Here is a 20,994-nt window from a genome sequence, read left to right as displayed (position 1 = left end):
TCTATCTCAGTCAACTTTCCTCAGTGCCTGGGCAATTTCTTCCAGGGTCTGATTGGCTCATTCCAACAGAATGGCTGCTTTGCAATTGGTCTAAACGTAGAGTGGACGGGACAAAAGGAGCGTGACGCTTTCTTCCCGGTCCAAGATGGCTACGTCCATGGTCCGGCGCTTGTGGCCTTTGCTGACCCGTCAGGGGCTCCGGCGCCGGGGAGGCTGCGTTTGCAGCCAGAGCCCAAAAAGAAGTTTCGCTACGGAGAAACGAAACCGGAACTTGCTATACGAGCACGCGCGCGAGGGCTACAGCGCACTCCCTCAGCTGGACATGGGGCCGCTGTGCGCATGCCCAGAAGAGACCGCGCGGGCCCTGGAGCTCCGCAAGGGGGAGCTGCGGCCGGCCGACCTGCCCGCGATCGTGAGTGCGCTTGCGCCAGCCTGAGCTGCTGGCTTTACTGAGCTGGGTTTGTAAGGTGCGATCCGGTAGAGGGGAGCTATTGTCAGGAATTTTACTTCCTTCCCAAGTTTAACCAACGTCTTGTGCATGGCACCCATACGTGCCCTTGATGCGGTGAGTACTGAGGCCCAGGTTACTCGTAGTACTGAGTACTTACGTGCCAAGGGTGACTTCGGTGATCGGGACAGCGCTTTTGCTTTTGCGTCTGTTTCCTAATGCGCGCGGGACTTTACCGTGCTGCAGCGTCGTGCCAGGCTCATCCTAGACCTCAAGAGAAAATGAGGGGCAGAGGGTGTGAATCAGATGGGGTCGGGGGAGCTCTTGCTTTTGTAGAAGGAGAGGCAGAATTGTGCACAGATGCCACAGATGGCAGACAGGTCACATTGGGTATGATGAATGAGTGATTTCTGTTGAGCCGATACGTAAAGAGCGGTGAATACCAGTAAAACACTAGCGTTTCTACACTGCATGCTAGGGAACTAGAATTGGGGTCACCATAACTCTGTGGTGGGATACAGGGAAACACCCAGGTCTTCCCAGGCCTCTGACACTCCCTGCACACACACACACACACACACACACACACACACACACACACACACACACACCAGCTAGTTCTAAACACTTTCAAACAATTAGCGTATATTAATTGTACAAGGGGTTTCATTGTGGTGTTTCCATACGTGCATATAGTGTGCTGTGATCATTACTCTTTCAAACCCCAGTACTGAAGAAGAAGAAAAAAAAAGTCATGGTGAAATGAGTGAACTTTGGCCTGGGTTAGACCTGTTAGGAAATTCTAGCCTACCCATGCTGTGTGACACTGCACTGGCACTTCCCCTCTCTGGGCCTCACTGTCCTCCTCTGCAATAGGAGCATTATCAGCATCCTCTCCACTGTCTTGTGCACCTGCATGGTGCCTGTGCACCACCGCTTGGCACCTCACTGCTGTTCTGACTTCCCAATGAGTCAGCCCAGGGCTGCTGTGGATATAACTATTCAAGACTTCAGATTTGGCTGGGTGTGGTTCACACACAGCTCTGCCACCAAGTTGAGTGGCCTTGCACATGGGCAACCCCTCTCCCCCAACTCTGCCAGCCTCAGTTTCTCCATTCATTGTGCATGACCTGGACAGGCTGGCTGTGATTTGTCAGGGCGAGGCTCTACCCTCATGGAACTCAGTCCTGTGACAAGTTACTACATTAGGCAGTGACAGCCCCAGTAACAGCTGTGATGGGGAAGCCCTAAAGGCTATGAGGCCCTGACTCCACTTCTGAGACCAGGGAAGGCTTCCTGATGGAGGAGACTTCTGGGCTGAGGCCTGAAAGGAACAGGAGGTAGTTGTGGTAGGGTGCACATAACCAACAGCACCATCAAAGTCTAAAAGTACTCATCTGTATACTTAGGAGGATTGTGAGTTCAAGGCCAGTTTGGGCTACATGTACTTAGCAAGACTGTCTGCAAAAGGAGGTGACCTCACCTAAGAGGTCACCTAAGAGGTGACATATGCACTTCCAAGCAGCATGCCCATTGGTTGGTCTCGGTTACATCAGCACAAGCAGCCATGTTCCCAGCTAGGCAGTGGAGAGGGCAGGGCTGAAGAGAACAGGAGAGATGGGCTACCTGAGGCAGTGAGGGCTTCTGCCTCGGCCCACTGCTGTCCAAGTGGCCAGCGGGTGAGGCTTCAGGAGAAGGCAGGGTGGTGGCCATTCAGGCCTTTCCCTCCCATGTCCCTACAGATCTCTGTGTGGCAGGAGCTGCGCCAGCTGAAGGAGCAGATCCAGAGCCTGGAGGCAGAGAAGGCGTCTGTGACGGAGGCAGTGAGGGCCCTGCTGGTGAGCACAGGCATTCCGAGCCGGTGGGGCAGCAGTGCGGACACCTCTGACTGAAGTACCAGGAATCACGTGGATGGTTACAAGCTTCACACCTAGACCCACGGCCCCACATCCCTAGCCTGATGTATTAGCAGCTGTCCCCAGCATCCCCGGGTCTGCGCTGGCAACCTCACCATGTTGGTCTTAACCTCAATTTCTCCATCTCAGTCAAGATGGCTGCAGTGTGGCATCTCCTCGCCTGACTCCATCAGAGGCAAAGGCAGGGATGTCTCTGGCACGATGCCTTTTCCAGAGGCAGGGAGACCATTCCTTAACAGAGCCCCTCCTGTCTCAGGGCCCAGACGCCCACCACACCCACCAGCCATGAGCAGCAAGGTCCACCATCCCTGACCTGCAGGCTGCATAGGGAGGGTGAACTGAGCCAGGGGCGGAGGGATCCTGGCTTAGACAACTGACAGTGTTGGCCACAGAGAGCTTCATGCAGCACTAAGGGGCTAGGGAGTGAGCCCCTGGCATGGGCGAGGCCCTGGGTTCCACCCCAGCACCACAAAAAAGAAAGTTCTAAAAATCACAGACTTAATCCTCACAATAGCACCATACAAGCCCAGTTTCGTTTCTTTTTCTTTTTCTTTTGTTCTTTTTTTGAGACAGGGTCTTGCTATATAGCCCTGATTGGCTCAAAACCCCAGATCCTCCTGCCTCAACCTCCCAAGTGCTGGGATTACAGGCATGCACCACTATGCCTAGCTTACAAACCAGTTTTACAGCTGGGGAAACTGAGGCAAGAGTTTAAACCGGGCCTAAGTCTTACCGCCAGAAAGTGGGAGAGGTCACATTCAGGCACATGGATTACCTTCCTCCACTCACCTTGAAGTCCCCCCTCCCACCAATAATTACGTCTCCACAGGACCTACTGTGTGTGGGACCCTGGCTACACGCATCTGGGGCCTGCAGCCAGTAAACACAACAAAACTGACCTGTTAGTGTTCCCTGCTCAGGGAGGTGCCCACTCCCCTGGCAGCTAGCTCCTATAACCATCCCACCTCACGGGGCGCACTGAGGCGCAGAGGGGAAGAGATTTGTTCAAGGGTGTGTAGTGATGGGTGCCCAACTTTCAGATCCACATCTGCCCTATTCCCTCAGCTGTGCAGGATGGTAGAAGGTTCTGAACTTCAAAGCCTCCAAATGCACATGTCCAGACTTTCCCCCCGAACTTCAGCCTCTCATCCACAAATGAGTGTCACACTGAGGACAGCTTCTCAGAGTGGGTCAGGAATAAGTAAGATCGTGGCTGGGTGTGGTGATGCACACCTGTAATCCCAGAAATTAGGAGGCAGAGACAGTAGTTCAAGGTCAGCCTGGGCTACATATTGAGCCCATAAAAAAAAAAAAAAAAGAAAAAGTAACATCTTGTGGAGGTAGCACCTAATTCGCCACTGTGGGCGTCACTCTTGCCTCAGTAGTGGTAGAGGAACACTCAGATCCCCTTTGACCTTTGCTCCTTTCTCTCCTCCCGCCCTCAAGTTTATCATCCTAATCCTCCTCCCTCTTTTCTCTCAGGTAAACCGGGACAAGGACCAAGTAGAGCAGGTACCCGAGGGAGCCCACATCTTGTCTCTCGTGTGGGGGGCAGGGAGGATGCCATATTGACCCTAGTTCTTTCACTGGAAATGACAGGAAGCACAACTCAAATTAAGTTTAAGGGGAGAGAAGAAAACAGGCTTTGCTTGTGAAACTAAAAGCCTGGTTTCAGGTACAGTTGCATTCAGGTTCTGGCTTTTCTCATTCTCTGCCTAGTTTTCTCCCCCTGTAGAATGGGGAGGCAGGGTCCAGGAACACACTGTCCTGTAGCTCCAGCCAGAGGCCTGGCGTTGATTCTGTAAGTTCAGCTGAGCCACCCACTATGGGCAAGACCAGGCCTGAGCCTTGTTCTCGTGAATTTGCAATGTGGTGGTGAGGAGATCCCTAAAAAGCAACTCAGGGTGCTGGAGCAAAAGAACAGGCAGTGAATGTCACACAGCAGTCCTGCCCAGCACTGCCCAACCCTCTGTCCCGCAGGACCCCCAGTATCAGGGTCTGCGGGCACAAGGCCGGGAGATCCGGAAGCAGCTGGCGCTTCTGTACCCCAGGGAGACGCAGCTGGAGGAGCAGTTCTACCTGCAGGCACTGAAGCTGCCCAACCAGACCCACCCAGATGTGGTGAGGCCACACTGGGCCACAAGGGATGGAGAGAGGGAGGGCCCCTGACATCGCCTGCCTGTGACCCCCTGTCTCCCTGCAGCCACCAGGGGATGAGAGCCAGGCCCGGGTGCTCCTCGTGGTCGGGGACAAGCCAGGTAGGCCACACCATAGGGCTGGGGAGCCAGCAGTCCTGGGGCGTCTCAGTCTTCACCCCCCTCTCCTTGTCTCACTGGGCTTGCTCGTCCTGTGGCTCGTGGCGGGGACAGGCGTGTGTGCAGGCACGCACATCTTTCTGCTTGACTCCCTTGCTTTGGTCTCCCTTCCCTCCTCTCCTGTTTTCCTCCCTGCCTCACCATGCTTATCTCATCTCTCCATCTGATATTCATTTTGCCTTCCTTGTACCTTTTCCTCTCTTTCCCTGCTTGTCTCTTCATCTAACTCCTCATCTCTCTGCCCACTTACTTCTCTCCCTCTCTCTCTCTCTCTCTCTCTCTCTCTCTCTCTCTCTCTCTCTCTCTCTCAAATGTCTTTTTGGCAGTACTGGGGTTTGAAGTTAAGGCCTCAAGCTTGCCAGGCAGGCACTCTACTTGAGCCATCCTCCTAGCCCTTTTGGCTTTAGTTATTTTTCAGGAAGGATCTCCCACTTTTGCCCTGGTTGGCCTTGGATCTTGATCTTTCTACCTCTGCCTCCCAAGCAGCTGGGATTATAAGTGTGCACCACCACACCCGTCCGCATTTATCTCTTTTCCCCATTCCCATCTCTCCTCCTTCATATCCCTTTCTCTCTTCCTTTCCCCTGTTCCCTTTCCCTCTCCTCTTTTTTCCTCATTCTTCCTACCTGCTTCCTCTTTCCCTAATCTTCTCTCTCAGTTCCATCCCCCCCTCCCTGTCTTACTCCATTGTTCTTCAACCACATCCAGCTTTTTCCTTCCAACCCCGGGGCCATCTGGAAATCGGCGAGAACCTTGACATCATCCGTCAGAAGTGAGTCTGCCCTCCCCTCCCCTGTGCCATCTACAGTTGTCCATCCCCACTCTAACAGCTGGCAGCCGCTCCTGCTTGGTGGCCTCAGTGTGTGGAAATGCCAGGACCACACCCCTGCATGAAAGTTTGATGCCTGGCCCACATGGCAGCTGGGCCTCCACCCCTGATTGCATGAGCCCTGCTCCCCCCACAGCCCTGCCCATAGGCACCACTGTCTGTCTCCCTGTCCCTTTCCAGGCGCTTGTCCCACGTGTCTGGACACCGTTCCTATTACCTGCGTGGGGCTGGGGCCCTCCTGCAGCACGGCCTGGTCAGCTTTGCTCTGGACAAGCTCGTCCATCGGGTATGAGCCAGCTGTGCACCAGTAGGGGGCACCGTTGACCCCAAGCTTGGGAAAGGGGCAACCCTTGCGCTAGGCACCTTTCTAAGTTTTCCTGTATTGTTGACACACTTATTCCTATGACACCTTTATGTGGTGGAGGCTGCTTTTATCCCCACTTTCAAGATGTGGAAATTGGGGCTTGGATACGGGAGGTATCTGTCCCAAGATCTCCCAACTGGAGCTTCTCACTGCCTGGGCAGAGGGACATTGGAACGGGGAGTCAGCCAGCTAGCTGGCCACAGTGGGAGAGTCAGACATTTAAGCAGGGGAATGACAAGGTCAGGTCTATACTTTTTAGTGGTGCCTCCAGCTGCCCTGTGTGGGGCAGAGTGAGAAGAAAGTGGGGAGCGTGCAGCCGTGGGCCCCAGTGACAAGGACACCAGGGCCCTGGGCCACTCCTTGGCCCTTGCCTGGTTCCCCGTCCACCTGGGAGTAACGGGAGGCCCCCGCTCACACCGTGGTGTCCTCAGCTTGTCCCTCCTCCTGCCCCACAGGGCTTCGTCCCCATGACAGTGCCAGACCTCCTGCGAGGAGCTGTGTTTGTGAGTGAGGCCTTGGGTGCAGACCCTGCCCTGGGACCCCTGGAGGTGGGGAGAGGGGCCCAGGCCGTAAGATGGCAGGGGGAGGGGGGCAGCAATTTCACATACTTCTGGGGAGAAGCTGAGTTATGACTACAAGAGGCCAAGGTTACCTGTCCCCTGACCCACTGGCCTTCTCCCAGGAAGGCTGCGGGATGACACCAAATGCCAGCCCATCCCAAATTTACAACATCGACCCCTCCCGCTTCGAAGACCTCAACCTGGCTGGAACAGCAGAAGTGGGGCTTGCCGGTGAGTACCTGCCTAGGGGTGGGGGCGAGGAGCAGGAGGCATTGAGGGAGTGGATGAAAGTGTCAGGAGGTACTTGGGACAGCTCAATCACCCCACGGCCAGCAGTACAGTTGCGTAGGTGGTTTACTGCACAACAGCGCAGTGACAGTTGGGCTATATGCTGTAACTCAGGACTTCATCCACCAGATTCAGTACCTTTGCTAAATCTCACAAAGCTTCCTAAGGGTGATGGCAGCCCTGGCTGACCCCATCCTGCCCCTTCCTCCTCCTCCCAGGCTACTTCATGGACCACTCTGTGGCCTTCAGGGACCTGCCAGTCAGGTGATGCTCAGTTTCTTTAGACCCAGTCCTCACCTGTGACACTTTCTGCCTTCTCTGACCTCGCCTCACCTGCTCCCCCAGGATGGTTTGTTCCAGTACCTGCTACCGGGCAGAGACAGACACGGGGAAGGAGCCTTGGGGACTGTACCGAGTGCACCACTTCACCAAGGTGGTGGAGCTAGGCTGGCCCAGGGTGGGGGCCAGGGCAAGGGTCACCCAAGTGCTCAGGGCCTCCTGATGGTGTGCCTTCTACCCTTCCCCCCAGGTGGAAATGTTTGGGGTGACAGGCCCCGGGCTGGAACAGAGCTCTCAGCTGCTGGATGAGTTCCTGTCCCTTCAGGTGGAGATCTTGACCGAGTTGGGCTTGCACTTCCGGTGCGGAGAGGGGCAGGGCAGTGGGATGCAGGGGGACAAGGGAGGGACCAGGGGCTTCCTTGGGGCTCCCACCTTGGAGCCTCTTTACCTCCAGCTCCTTTGCCTCCTTTTTCCTGTATGAGGATTACCGGGCCATGTACAGATGTCATCTGTCTATCTGTAATCCTTTACAGGATTGTGAAAAACGCAGCCCAGAGATGCCTCCAGGGGGAAGTGGGGTGGGACAGGGAGGACCCTGACATTGGAAGGCCCACTGGGATGTTTTTCCTGGGTGACTCATTGCAAAACAGGGTGCTGTCATCATAGAAGGGGAGAACGGCTGGCTGAGTGAGCAGCCTGTAGCCTGCTGTGCCATTTTCCCATCCACCAGTGCCTTCTCTTCTGCCTCCTCTACCACCTACTCCAGCTGACCCCCCCCATCACTTCCTCTTTGCCAGTCATTTTACTGACCCCCTTTTACTGCCTTCCCCCTCCCCCTCCTTTCCTCCATCCCCTCCCACCCCCTGACCTTTCCATGCCTTTGTCCCTGGCCACAGAGTCCTGGACATGCCCACTCAGGAACTGGGCCTTCCCGCCTACCGGAAGTTTGACATTGAGGCCTGGATGCCTGGCCGAGGCCGCTTTGGAGAGGTGAGCCCCACCCCGGTGGAGACACATTAGGACAGGCCTGTCCCCACAGCCGCACCTCTTAGTTGTCCCCATCCCTCCAGGTCACCAGTGCCTCCAACTGCACGGACTTCCAGAGCCGTCGCCTGCACATCATGTTCCAGACGGAGACCGGGGGGCTGCAGTTCGCCCACACGGTGAGGCTGAGCCCCCTTCCGCTGTGTGTCCACTCCCCAGCACCTCTTCCCTCCCAGGCCTAGAGCCCATCCTGCTCCATCCTGAGTATGCCCCTCTCCCAGGTGAACGCCACCGCCTGCGCTGTCCCTCGCCTCCTTATAGCCATCTTAGAAAGCAACCAGCAAAAGGTGAGGGTGGAGGATCCAACCCAGACAGTGGAGGGTGGAGGGCAGGGCGGGGTAGCATCCTAAGGCCTGCTGTGTCCCTAGGACGGCTCAGTCCTCGTGCCCCCTGCTCTCCAGCCCTACCTGGGCACCGATCGGATCACGGCCCCCACCCATGTGCCTCTCCAGTACATCGGCCCCAACCAGCCCCAGAAGCCCAGGCTCCCTGGCCAGCTGGCTTCCAGCTGAGAGCCATCCGTCAGCCAGTGGGCATTCGTGCTTCCTGGGACTCCAGGGGCCCTGGACATCTGGGACCTGCTTCCCTGAGCGGGTCCTGAGGTCTTCATCCTGTCCACTCCATTCAGCTCCACAGCCCCTCCTCTCCCTCAGAATCAGTCAGTGGCCCTTTGGTCACGGAGGGCCTTGGCCTGCAGTGGGAAGCAGGGCATCAGGGTACAGGACGTGGGGCTCCAGCCCTCCTCCCTTCCACCCTGAGAGCCTCACAAAAGGTCCCTACTGGACGGGAGACACAGTTCTGTGGGGCTGTGAGTGCAGGAAGCGCCCTGCCTGCCTTGCAGAGGTGCTGGGTCACATCATCAAAGGCTCATGGTTACAGGGAAGTGGCCGGAGATACACATGCCAGCTGGCTGAGAGAGTGCTGGGTCCTCCCCCTTCCCATGGACAAGCACCCTGCAATGGCTCCCAGGCTCCCACAACCCCGCCCCAGCCCCAGCCTCCCTCCTGACCCGAAGCTCCGGTGGGATTCACGGCATCACAGACCCGGGAAAGCCAAAGCTGGTCCCCTGCTCCCTCCGCCCTCAGCATACCCGCCTCAGCACTTTGGCCAGTGGCTGCGGCCACCTCCCTCAGGTTATCCTGGCATTTCCCTCAGTCCATTTCCAGTTCTTTAGCAAACTGGCACCTCTACCTTCAGAATATTCCAGAACCTGCCCATCATGTTCTCCCCGCTGGCCCCTCAGCCAGTACTGTCCACTGCTGTCCCCTACTTAGATAGTAAGAAGAGGCCCCTCACTGGCTCCCTGTGAACACCTGAGTTAGGGTGGGACCCACCCTGTGGCTCCGTCTCAGAATAAAGGTGGTGCTCTTGGGCTCACTGCTGTCATGTCCTTCCCTTGCAGCAGGTATTCATGTGAGTGTTGTCTGGCGTTCTCAAATGTCGGCTCCAAGAGGTCTGGGTGTTCACTGACATAGCCCCATGGCTTAGCAGGGGCATTAGCATATGGTAGGTGCTCAGCACAAGTTATTGGAGCCAGGCATGTGGTACATGTCTGTAATCCCAGCACTCAAGAGCTGGAGACAGGAAGATCTTGAGTTCCAGGCCAGCCTGGGCTACTTATGAAACCCTGTCTCAAAAAAACAAGGAATAGGGCTGTACCTCAGTAGTAGAGTGCTCACCTAGCATATGCAAAGCTCTGATTCAGTCCCCTGCAAAAAGAAAAAAATTTACTGGAGCCAGGCCTGGTGGTACACACCTGTAATCCCAGTACTTGGGAGGCTGAGACAGGAAGATTGAAATGTGAGGCCAGCCTGGGCTACCTCGTGAGCCCGTCTCAAAACAACCACAAAGTCAGTAGAATGGTGCTGCAGGCCTGTGCAGTTCCCAGCGCTGGGCACTGCTGTAAGCGCCATCCTTGCTATTTCATCTGCATCAAACCTGTCTTATTAGTGCAGAAACTATCTTAAGAGAAATTAAAGCCAGGCACCGGTGGCTCACACCTGTCATCCTAGCTACTCAGGAGGCAAAGATCAGGAGGATCATGGTTTGAAGCCAGCCCGGGCAAATAGTTCACAAGACCCAATCTCGAAAAACCCTTCACAAAAAGGGGCTCGTGGAGTGGCTCAAGGTGTAGGCCCTGAGTGCAAGCCCCAGTACTGGAGAAAAAAAAAGGCAGTTGTTCCCAGGCTGCACAGGTGACAGAGCGGGAATCTGGCTGGAGTCCAACTGCAACCTGTGAGGAGGTGGGTTTTGAAGCCCACTTTGCAGATGAGGAAACAGCCTGAGGAAAGGAGAGCTGCCTGAGGTGGGCCTGTGAGCAGCACGTGTGGACCTAAACCCAGGTCAGCTCCCGAGACATGCGACTCTGGGAAGAGGTGCACACTCGTGGGCTGGGAGCCCCCAGGGGACGTGTGTGGAGCATGATGTTCCCATGAATAATTGAGGGTCTCTGGTGGGCTGGCCGCCCAGCAGCTGTCACTGCACCTCGGGTGGGGAGGGGACACGGTGACATCATTTCCTCCCCTTCGGGGCCACTGAGAGGGTTATAAGGGGCTGGCGTGGCCACACTGCCCAGGACTGGGGTCCAGACGCCCCACCATGGCACGCTGCATGCCCACTTCTGTGCTGCTGCTGCTGTTACCCCTGCTGTTGGGGACTGGTGAGTGCAAAAATTCTGGGGACCCGACCGCCAGCACAGGGAGCAGGTGTTCAGGTGGCAGGGCTCGGGCAAGGTACCTGGCGGGTTGCACTAGGAGCACTGGCTGTCCAGACTGTATTGGGGGACCAAGCACCTGGCAGGTGCACTGAGGAGGGGGCTGGGGAGCCAGGAGCTGGGATCAGTACCGTGGACAGCGCCTGTCTCCTTCCTTCACAGTCAGCTCTGCTCCTGTGGCGTCAAGACCCTCCAAGGAGGAGGTGAGGAGAGTGGACCCCTCCCCGCCCGGCCTCCTCCACAATCTCCACTTCCTCTAGCCCTGCAGACACTCTCCTTTCCTCAACTCCCCTCTGACCCTTCACCCCTCGCCCCCAGCTGACCCGGTGTCTGGCAGAGGTGGTTACCGAGGTGCTGAGCCTGGGTCAAGCCCAGAGAGGACCCTGCACTGCTCTGCTCCGCAAAGGTAAGGAAGCCCCCTTTCCTGTCCAAAGTTCCATTCCACCTCACCCAGGGCTCTGCTTGGATCCCCCCTACCCTCCTGCCCTGCCATGCCAGGGCCCCCTGGCTCTTATAAATGTAGCACTGCCCAGCCCCTACCTGACATCCTGACACCAGCTCCACCCTAGTGGCTCCCTACAGAGGGAAGGGCCCAGGACCTGATCTCCTCTCAGTTCTGATGCCCAACCATGGGACAGCGTCCCCATGTGGGACCTCAGACAGGACCCAGAACTCTACAAGGTATCAGTTTCCCAGTTTTTTGTTTTTGCGGTACTGTGGCTTGAACTCAGGGCCTACACCTTGAGCCAATCCAACCAGCCCTATTTTTGTGATGAGTTCTTTCCGAGATAGGGATCTTGTGAACTATTTCCCCGGGGTTGGCTTCGAACCATGATCCTCCTGATCGCTGCCTCCTGAGTAGCTAGGATGACAGATGTGAGCCACTGGCGCCCGGCTCAGTTTCCCAGTTTGCTGCACAGAGCATCCTGTCTCTTTCTGCCAGAGATATGCGAGACAGAGTCCCGTGGCTGTGTGTCCCCTGAGGAGAAAGGTCTGTTGGGTGGAGACTTCAAGAAGGAGGAGACTGGGGAGATAAGGTCTGGCCAGGAGGTGAAGGGCGAGGAGGAGGCGGCAGAGAGGACGCACAAGTTTGAGGTCCAGGAACAAGCCATCAATGAGCAACTGCATAGCCAGCTCCACCAGGAGGAGAGAGAAGAGAAAGAAGAGGAGGAAGAAAAGAGGTGGCCTGTTGAGACCTTTGAGGACCTGTGGAAGCAACGTCTAGTTGGTGCTGGGGGTCCCCAGAAGCGGGTGGCAGAGAAGGCCAGTGACGAGGAGACAGCCCGGTTTGAGGCGGAAAAGGGCTTGCAGGTGCTGGGTGGGGGCCGCAGCATATGGCAGGAGGGCGAAAGGGGCAGGGGGGAGGGGCACGAGGACTCCCAGCACCATCGCCGCCACCAGGGACAGCCAGGCTCTGAGGCCAAGCAGGAGGAGGAAGAGGCCGCAGAGCATGAGGTGAGTGGAGGCAGGAGGGCAGGCGGGACCACCGAATGGTTAGTGGGATCACTACCAAGAGCTCTGAGGGTGGGGCACACCCAGCAAGGCCACCGTGAATGGACCAAGACTGTCACCAGACTAGGTAGCAACATCCAAGCAAGGCCTCTGCCTGGCCAAGGGAACTTTGGTCTGATATTACAGTTCCCAGGAAAGTCACCATTATTGCTCAAAAGCACCCCAGTTAGCCACCTTTGCTGGTTCATAACGAGCACGTGACCGTCATGAAAGTGGCCGGTGTCTTGGTTCACTAGGCTAGGAGAGAGTGACGCCGTGACTGGCTCATGGAAATTGAGATGTCACTATGAGTCAGGTGCTGGTGGCTCACGTCTGTAATCCTAGCTACTCAGGAGGCAGAGATCGAGATCAAGAGGATTAAGGTTCAAAGCCAGCCCTGGCACATAGTTTGAGAAACTCTCTAAGCCCCCCCCTGCCAAAAAAAAGAGCTGGTGGAGTGGCTCCAGGTGTAGGCTCTGAGTTCAAACCCCAGTACAGGAAAAAAAAAAGTTATGATTGGCGGCTGGCCGGTTGCTAGTCCAATGGCCACTGCCATTGGCTGTGCAGTCAACATTGACCTCGCTGCTGATCCAAGATGGTGGCCATCAGAGACCATGTACACTGTAGGCTATGATCAAGAGTGACAGGGCCTACATTGTTGGGTGGCCCCATTTCTCATGTCATCAGGAACATGATCTGGAGCGGCTGGAGCATGTGCGGGAGGAGCTGATGAAGGCCACAGCCATGCTGGGGAAGGAGCTCAGGAGGGAGACCTGACCCCGGCCCTGTGCGTCCTCCCTCCCCACACAGCCTTATGGCTCAGGACTGTTGACCCCAGAGCCCCCACTTTACCTGGCACCCACTCACCCCAACCTGGTGGAAGAGGGTGTGCCTTAGAAACTAGCCTGAGGGGGCAAGTCTGAGCCGTGCAGGGCTGGGTTCAGACCCAGCTCAGGAACTCCCCCACAGTACCCCCCCACACACCCCGAGTGAATAAAGCACAAAGAAAACCACCACGCTGAGCGTGTGGCACTTGGCTTTGGAGGGACAGGGCCCAAGAATAAACTGGGGGAGTGGGGTGGGGGGCGCTGGGAAGGCAACATCAGGACTCTGGCTGTCAGCACTGAGCCTTTATTAAGTTGGAAATTATATTAACACTTAAGTCAGGCTGGGTCGGGGTCATCGGGAAGAGGTTTGGGTGCCAGGGCGGGAGGCATCCGGCTGTGGCTCCGGCCACTGTGAACCACGATGTCATCGTATTCATCCTGGGGGCAGAAGGGATGGCAGAAGGGCTCAGACAGCTGCCACCTCGCCCACTGCCCAAGTCACACCACCTAAGAAGTGGGTCCTGCCTGCAGCCTGAGCTCCCCTGCTCCTCCTCCAAGTCCCCTGCTCCCAAAGCACCACCATTTTCAAGGTCATGGCTCCCAGGCCCGGGGTCTCCCACCACTGTTGTTGGAGTTTAGTCTTGTTAGTCTTCCAGTACTGCAGCAACCTGACAGCTCTCTCTGCCACATGACCCACTACCTTGACCCAAATTCTTCAGTCCCCACCATTTGACACCATCCCTTGCCCTAGAGTAGTGTCAGTGGCCTGGTTCCCAAGTAAAACTGTCCTCACCCCCTACTGAGGTCCTTCCCCACCATGCCAAGGTCACCTGCCCAAGGCGCCTTCCCCCATGCCTGTGTACCCTGTGGTTACCACCATGATCTTTTCTCTACTTCTGCCCAAAGTCAACCCGTAAGTTCTTCCTGCCACCTCTGCCCAGGTCTCTCCTGACGTCCTGACTTCCTCTCCATCCCTTCAGCAGCACCTGAGTTCCCTAATGGCAGCTACCTAATTATCTTCTTCCCTCCTGGCTCCTCGTTTACCCAAACCCTCCAGTGGGCTGCCTGGCTTTCTCCCGACTCACGCCCTCATCCCTGCTGTCACTGTCACTGTCGCTACTGCTGCTGCAGGGGCCAGACTTGTCCTCATCCTCAGGCTCAGGGGCTCCGTGGGCACGAAGCAGGCGGGCGAGGATGGCACTAGGCCGGAGCAGGGCACTGCCCAGTGGTGTGCGGCCTCCATACATCCTAGCAGCAGGGTCGGCTCCAGCCCTCAGGAGAAGTTCCAGTACGTCGGCTGCCTGTGCCTCCACTGCCAAGTGCAGGGGGCTCCGGCCGCATGTAGGCTCCTGAGGGTGTGGCAGAGAGGTCAGCGGGCACAAGGTGGGGGGGACTCCCCTCTATCCCGCCCCCTCCACAGCTCACCGGCTTGTTGAGGTCAGCTCCAGCGTCCCACAGCAGTCGGACCATCTCTGCGTCTTTGTGGATGATGGCCTCATGCAGTGGGGTGTGGCCTGGGGACAGAGTGACTGGTGTTAGTTATGGGGAATCCTGGGGAAGGCCATGTGGCCTGAAGATGAGCATGTGTGGGTTCCGGGCCCTGAATTACTTCTCAGCAATGTCAAAGAGGCACCTACAGCCGGGTGCCGGTGGCTCTCACCTGCAATCCTAGCTACTCAGGAGGCAGAAATCAGGAGAATTGTGGTTCAAAGCCAGCCTGGGCAAATAGTTCGAGACTCCATCTCAAAAAACCCATCACTAAAAAGGGCTGGCGGAGTGACTTAAGCAAGCGTGAGGCACCTCAGTGCCGCTAAAAAAATAAGGCACCTAGAACTTAAATACCTGTGTCAGATGTCCCAGCATGCTGGCTGGTGGGAAGTCTGAGGCCTACCAGTGAAGAGCCTGGGGCCTTTTTTGTCTTTATTTTTTGGCGGTACTCGGGTTTGAACTCAGGGCTTCATGCTTGGAAAGCAGGTGCTCTACCATTTGAACCACTCCTCCAGTCCATTTTGCTTTGGTTATTTTGGAGATTTTAGTTTGCCAGAAAGGTCTGGCAAACTATTTGCCTGGGCTTGCCTCAACCCTTGATCCTCCCAATATCAGCCACCCAAGTAGCTGGGATTACAGGTGTGACACACCCGTTCCCAGCAAACCCTGGGGTCTTTGGCTAGCAGCAATGGACCTGAGTCTCTGGTCTTATTTTACAAAGGACCTGGATCTTGAATAGCTGAAGGGGGAGGTTGCTGGGTGACCTCAGTCCATCTGTGGAGGGGCCTGGCTGAGGAGGGGCCCTACACCCTGCCCCCCACAGCTGGGAAACCCCAATGCCAAGGTTCCACGATGCCCGGGCTTCCTGTGCCCTCCTCCTGCGTGGGCTGGGCCTGCGGCTTGCACTTCACAGGTGGGGAGCTCAGGCCCAGCCACTGGACCCAGGCAGCTCTGGGCCTGCAGGTGGCAGGTCTGGGGCCGCCAGGTGGGGGTCCTGGGTCCCCTGTGTCCAGTTCTCAATAATCCGGAGTCTGAGTGTGGTCTTTGGCCCCAGGCCAGCGTCCCTGAAGCCAAGGGACAATTTTCCCACAGGGCTGGGTCTTGAGTCAGGACAGCTGAGCCTAGAGCCGGGTGCACACCAGCCTGGGACTCTCACCTTCATAGTTTTCAGCCTCTAGCTGCAGCTTCCAGTCCTCGCCCTGTTCCTCTTCCTTCTCCACGTTGGGTTCTGGGTCCACAGCATCAGGGGGGCGGCTGGCTTTGGGGCTATGGTCACGGCTCTGAGTGAGGTAGGTGTCCGGGATGTCCCGGGGACGGCAGGGGCGGGGCTGGAGCAGCACACATGCACAGGCGTGGGCCTGAGCGCGACACGCCAGGTGCAGGGCCGTGTGGCCCCCACGCTCAGCCACCAGCAGCCCGGCGCCTGCTGCGTATAGCTTCTCCACGGTGGATGCCTCCCCGAGGATGGCTGCTAAGTGCAGGGCAGTCTACAGGAGTACAGGGCAGGGGTTAAGGTCACACTGAGAGCCCTGGACCCTGAGTCCTTCCCCCAGCAGACCCCGGCAGCTCACTTGGCCTAGATCATTCTGCAGGTCCAGGTACTCAGTGCCAGCGGAAAAGCCCAAAAGGAAATCGAGGAAGGGTTCGTGCTGATGGATCACAGCCAAGTGCAGGGCCCTGGAGACAGAGAAGCAGAGGGCAGGGGTCAACAAGAATAGAACACCGACTGTGTACACTGACTGTGTGTAGACAGGCATGGTGGCCACAGTTCTGCAAACAGTTGTCAGTATCTGGGAAGGTCAGAAACCAGAGTTAATTTGACAAAATTCTCTACTCAGTGTTGATTAAATGATTTCCACTTCTGACCCAACTGAAGTAATAGACCAGATTTCCCTCTCATCTGAATCTTCTCCCGCACCCAAAAAAAAAAAAAAAAAAAATTCAGAAAAATGCAGTATTCTGAGAGACAGTTGACATAAGCCACCCTTACAGTTGATGGCTGTCGCTTACTGTCTTAAGAGTTTCCAAACCCTGGCATTTGCAGATGGGGAGTGAAGGCAGTGGGGGAAAGGGGGCGGACGACGACTCAGGCAGAGCCCAGTAGGCTGCTGTGGGAAGGAAAGGGAGCTGATGGTCTGGAGTGAGGTGACTTTGTCACAGGATGGAGTACCTAAGAGGAGAGGGCTGCCCAGGGAGAGACCCTGGAGTTCTCAGAGGGTTCCAGTGCAGATTCAGGAGGCTGAAGTGTAAGTCTGAGGCAGAGTGGGAAAACCACCCAAAAAGAATAAAGAAAACCATAAGAGGGTCAGGAATAGTGTCTGCCCCTCCAGCCAGACTGGAAAACCTGTAATTCACAGGACACCAGGCACAATACTTAGGAAAGTGTTACCCAGTAGTAGGAAGTAGTAAGAGGGAGCACAGCTCAGCACTCACCTAACCAACCAGAAAAGCAAAGTGCAGAAAAATCAAACTACTGCCAGGTGCCAGTGGCTCATGCCTGTAATCCTAGCTACTCAGGAGGCAGAGATCAGGAGGATCGTGGTTCGAAGCCAGCCCAGGCAAATAGTTTTCAAGGGCCTATCTTGAAAAAAAAAAAAAAAAAAAACCCCATCACAAAAAAGGTCTGGTGGAGAGACTCTGAATTCAAACCCCAGTACTGCAAAAAAAAAAAAAAAGAAAGAAAGAAAGAAAACAAGCAGGACATGGTGGTGACGTATGTCTATAATCCCAGCTACTCAGGATGTGGAGATAGGAGGATCATAGTTCAAGGCCAGCCTGGGCAAAAGCATGAGACCCTATCTGCAGAACTAACAAGCAAAAGCATGAGGGTGTGGCTCAAGTGGCAGAGCACCTGCCAAGTAAGCACAAGGCCCTGAGTTCAATCCCCAACACTGACAAAGAAAAGAAAAAAGACCCATGGCTGATTACAAGAAAATTGCTCAAAATCAGTGACAAGGACAAAATCTTAAAAGCAGTCAGAGAAAAAAGGGATCATAGTAGAGAGAAAGACTATAAGGATGCCAGCAGATTTCACACAGGAAATGTACCAGAACAAATAGTGGAATGACATTTTGGCGGTGGGGGGGGGGGGGCGGGGGGTGCCGGGGGGTCGGGCACTGGGGCTTGAACTCAGGGCTTCATGCTTGCTAGGCAGGAGCTCTACTGCTTGAGCCATGCCTCCAGCCCAAGCTATATCTTTAAAGTTCAGAAAGACAAGGACTATTGTCCTAGATTTCCTTCTTTCTTCTTGTTCTTTTTTTGGTTTTGGTAGTGCTGGGGACAGAACCAGGGCTTCGTGTGGGCAAGGCACGCACTCTACCACTGAGCAATATCCCCAGCCAACCCAGAATTCTCTTTTTTTGGCAGTACCAGAGTTTGAAATCAGGGCCTCATGCTCTCAGGCAGGTGCTCTTAACTGCCTGAGCCACTCCACCAGCCCTACTTAGATCTTTTAATCCAGTGAAACTAATTTTCAAACAGAAAGACAAGTTGGGCATGGTGGTGAATGCATATAATCCCAGTACTCAGGAGGCAGAGGCAGGAAGGAGGAGTTTGAGGCCCACCTGGGCTACAAAGGGAAATTCTATCTCAGAAAAAAAAAGTAACAACATATAACAATCTTAACATTTGTGGTCCTGATAGCCCACCTTAAATTACACAAAGCAAAACCCAATAGAGGGCTGGTGGAGTGGCTTCAGTGGTAGAGACCCTGGCTAGCAAGTGTGAGGCCCTGAGTTCAAGCTTCAGTACTCACCTACCTTCCCCCCAAAAAAGTCCTAATAGAACTACCAGAAAAAATAGACAAATTCACACTTATAGTTGGAGATCTCTCTCTCCTCCCCCCACCTCTCTCTCTCATCATTAGAACAAGTAGAAAACCATGAGCAAGGATATAGTGGCCTGAACAACACTGGTAACCCACACAACCTCTAAGTGACATTTAGAAAATATTATATTTAACAACAGAAGTATGTATGTTCTTTTGAAGTGCACAGATAATATTCTGGGCCCTAAAACAAGTCTCAATAAATTTGTGAGATTCTGAGTTCAAACCTCAGTAGGACCAAAAAAAAAAAAAAAAAAAATAATAATAATAATAATAACCAAAAGATATCTGGAAATTCTTCCAAACATGTAGAAACTGAATAACATGCTTCTACATAATCCAGTGGCCAAAGAAGATATCAAAAGAGAAACAGAAAGTATACTGGATTGAATGAAAATAAAAATATAGCATATCCAAATTTGTGAGATATTTCTGAAGCAGTATGCAGGAGGAAGCTTACAGCGCTCGACACATATTACAAAAGAAAGGTCTCAAATCAACCTCAGCTTCTACCTTAAGAAACTACAAAAAGAACTGAGCACGGTGCTACACAAATGTAATCCCAGCCCTCAGGAGGTGGATGCAGGAGGATCTCCAGTTCCAGGCCAACCTGGGCTACATGCGGAGATCCTGACTCAAAAATCAAAGAAAAAAAAAGAATAAATTAAGCCTGAAATAATCAGAAGAAAGTAAACAACAAAAGTCACTACAGAGAGCAATCAATGAAACAGAAAGTTAAAAGACATAGAAAATTAATGGCATGGTGGTACATGCCTGTAATCTCAGCTACTTGGGAGGCTGAGGCAGAAAGATCACGGTTCTAAACCAGTCTGGGCAAAGCCTGTGGGAGACCCTATCCGAAAATCTAACAATAAAAAGTGCTGGGGGTGTGGCTCAAGTGGAAGCGCACCATGCTGAACGAGACCAAGACCCTGAGTTCAAGCCCCATTACTGCCAAAAAAAATAAACATAATAATAACAAAATAATGGGAGGGAGGGAGAAAGGGAGGGAGGGAGAAAGGAAGGAAGACAGGGAGGGAGGAAGGGGAAGGAAGAAGAAGGGAGAAGTAGAAGAAAATTAAACCAAAGCTGGTTCTTTGAGATCAGTGTTTATTGAGTGCCTCTCACAGCTTAGACACTGAGTCACTAGGGATATAGCAGTAAACATAACAGACAAAAACCCCAGGTACAGTCCCAGGTACAGTCCCCTCCGTGGGCCTGGAAACCACTGTTCCTTCTGCCCAAGATGCTTTTCTCAGCTTAGCTGCTTGGCTCATTTTCCTGCTTTATTTTTCTCCAAAACACTTAGTGCCTTTTGCCTTTCTTTTTTCTTTCTCTCTCCCTCCTTTTACTTTCTGTCTTTGTTTCTTCCTGTCTTGCTTCATTTCCATTTCTTTCCTTGCTTCCTGTCTTCCACCTCACTGAAATGTATACCCACAGGACACAAGTTTTTGTCTGTCTTCCTCACTGCCTCTCACTGGCACCTAAAATAGGGTCTGGACTGTGGTAATGTGAGAGAAATATATGCTTAACAGATGAATCTCTGTTCACATGGAATTTACATTTTCTTTTGAATTTAAGGTTTGAAGATTAACTGGGTGCCAGTGGCTCACGCCTGTAATCCTAGCTGCTTGGGAGGATGAGATCAGGAGGATTGAGGTTCAAGGCCAGCCCAAGCAAACAGTTCATGAGACTCCATCTCCAAAATAATCAGAGCAAAATGGACTGGAGGTGTGGCTCAAGTGGCAGAGTGCCTGCAATGCAAGTTCAAAGCCTAAGTTCACAAAAAAAAAAAAAAAAAAAATTGAAGATCAGTGCTCAGAAGACAAGATCATAGAGTCAGGGGCCAAGTGATAATTTTGGAAATCAAAGACCTAGGATCAAACATCATATGTAGAGGTTAGGTAAAGGAGAAGACTGAGCCAGAGTTCCAATAAAAGTCTGAGGCTGGGTTAGTAAAGTTCAAATCAGGTTTTGGGATCAGTAGGTAGGTGATTCCAAAGCTGAAAACAAGAATTCAAGACCAGGAAGGTCAGAAATTATTGGCTTTGGATGAAAGTAGATTTAGTAGACTAGTTTGGGGTTTTTTTTAACAAAGAAACAATTTAGGATTTGGTGGTTAGGGGTCAGCAGGTCAGGAATTCAGCATCGGCAGTCAGACTTAGGAATCTGAGTTTAGGAAGCTCTGGAGCTTAGGATCCACACTGCAGATCCTAGGCTCCGTTTGGCAGTTTAAGGTTCACTCACGTGTCCCCATCCTCAGTGACGTAGCCAAAGACGAGGGGCGCCCACGATAGCCCTGGGCCCAGCTCCGCGCCCAGTCCTGGTCCTCCGGGAGCCGCTGCGTCCGGACCCAGAGAGCCCAGGCCGCTGTCACACCATTCATCCGCGTCCGCAGCTTTCCCCAGGCACGCGACCCCAGCCATGGCCCCTACCACCTCAGGGACCCCTTGCCCGCCAGTCGCTGAGCTCTGCCGGAGCTCCGGCGCTTCCGCCCTGCTGGGAATTCCCGAAAATTCACACCCCCTGATTCACCCAATCAGAGTGTGTTACATCATTCACTCCCCGCCCCCATGCCGTAGCTTGACCAATCAGAGTATTCAAAT

General features: G+C 54.2%; 3 protein-coding genes across 5 annotated transcripts; 2 read left to right on the top strand and 1 right to left on the bottom strand.

Moving 5' to 3' along the window:
* Nucleotides 1-101: 101 nt before the first annotated feature.
* Nucleotides 102-9,420, top strand: Sars2 (seryl-tRNA synthetase 2, mitochondrial). 2 transcript variants are annotated; one of them, XM_020178612.2, is made up of 16 exons: nt 102-412; nt 2,191-2,286; nt 3,847-3,876; nt 4,345-4,485; nt 4,568-4,622; nt 5,388-5,451; nt 5,689-5,794; nt 6,328-6,375; nt 6,555-6,663; nt 6,939-6,984; nt 7,066-7,153; nt 7,250-7,359; nt 7,896-7,989; nt 8,070-8,162; nt 8,265-8,330; nt 8,412-9,420. In XM_020178612.2, exons 1-16 carry the CDS (start codon nt 146-148, stop codon nt 8,553-8,555), a joined length of 1,557 nt encoding a protein of 518 aa, XP_020034201.1. In that variant the 5' UTR covers nt 102-145; the 3' UTR covers nt 8,556-9,420. The 2 variants fall into 2 exon arrangements, with proteins under 2 accessions (XP_020034201.1, XP_020034202.1); XM_020178613.2 differs by lacking the exon at nt 102-412 and adding an exon at nt 419-565.
* Nucleotides 9,421-9,600: 180 nt separating this feature from the next.
* Nucleotides 9,601-13,291, top strand: Ccer2 (coiled-coil glutamate rich protein 2). Of its 2 annotated transcripts, XM_020178617.2 has the most exons (5): nt 9,601-10,702; nt 10,919-10,959; nt 11,075-11,162; nt 11,700-12,211; nt 12,935-13,283. In XM_020178617.2, exons 1-5 carry the CDS (start codon nt 10,642-10,644, stop codon nt 13,022-13,024), a joined length of 792 nt encoding a protein of 263 aa, XP_020034206.1. In that variant the 5' UTR covers nt 9,601-10,641; the 3' UTR covers nt 13,025-13,283. The 2 variants fall into 2 exon arrangements, with proteins under 2 accessions (XP_020034206.1, XP_073914197.1); XM_074058096.1 differs by having other exon boundaries at nt 11,700-13,291.
* A 71-nt stretch (nt 13,292-13,362) lies between these two features.
* Nfkbib (NFKB inhibitor beta) lies at nt 13,363-20,901 on the bottom strand. The gene is made up of 6 exons (XM_020178598.2): nt 20,636-20,901; nt 16,134-16,239; nt 15,719-16,049; nt 14,500-14,588; nt 14,160-14,423; nt 13,363-13,512 (listed from the first exon to the last, which is right to left on the bottom strand). Exons 1-6 carry the CDS (start codon nt 20,812-20,814, stop codon nt 13,411-13,413), a joined length of 1,071 nt encoding a protein of 356 aa, XP_020034187.1. The 5' UTR covers nt 20,815-20,901; the 3' UTR covers nt 13,363-13,410.
* Between the last annotated feature and the right edge of the window lie 93 nt (nt 20,902-20,994).

Source organism: Castor canadensis, chromosome 16 (assembly GCF_047511655.1).
Source record: "Castor canadensis chromosome 16, mCasCan1.hap1v2, whole genome shotgun sequence".
Lineage (NCBI taxonomy): Eukaryota > Metazoa > Chordata > Mammalia > Rodentia > Castoridae > Castor > Castor canadensis.
The sequence above is the reverse complement of the archived record's forward strand: the minus strand, read 5'-3'. Positions and strand labels throughout refer to the sequence as shown.

Coding starts and splice junctions, on each gene's coding strand:
- Ccer2 (XM_074058096.1), top strand. CDS start 10,642: ATGGCACGCTGCATGCCCACTTCTGTGCTGCTGCTGCTGTTACCCCTG. Junction 10,960..11,074: donor CAAGACCCTCCAAGGAGGAG/GTGAGGAGAGTG, acceptor CCTCGCCCCCAG/CTGACCCGGTGTCTGGCAGA. Junction 11,163..11,699: donor CACTGCTCTGCTCCGCAAAG/GTAAGGAAGCCC, acceptor TCTTTCTGCCAG/AGATATGCGAGACAGAGTCC.
- Nfkbib (XM_020178598.2), bottom strand. CDS start 20,814: ATGGCTGGGGTCGCGTGCCTGGGGAAAGCTGCGGACGCGGATGAATGG. Junction 16,240..20,635: donor GTCACTGAGGATGGGGACAC/GTGAGTGAACCT, acceptor CTCTGTCTCCAG/GGCCCTGCACTTGGCTGTGA. Junction 16,050..16,133: donor TGCAGAATGATCTAGGCCAA/GTGAGCTGCCGG, acceptor GTACTCCTGTAG/ACTGCCCTGCACTTAGCAGC.
- Sars2 (XM_020178612.2), top strand. CDS start 146: ATGGCTACGTCCATGGTCCGGCGCTTGTGGCCTTTGCTGACCCGTCAG. Junction 4,486..4,567: donor ACCAGACCCACCCAGATGTG/GTGAGGCCACAC, acceptor GTCTCCCTGCAG/CCACCAGGGGATGAGAGCCA. Junction 7,990..8,069: donor GCCGAGGCCGCTTTGGAGAG/GTGAGCCCCACC, acceptor CCATCCCTCCAG/GTCACCAGTGCCTCCAACTG.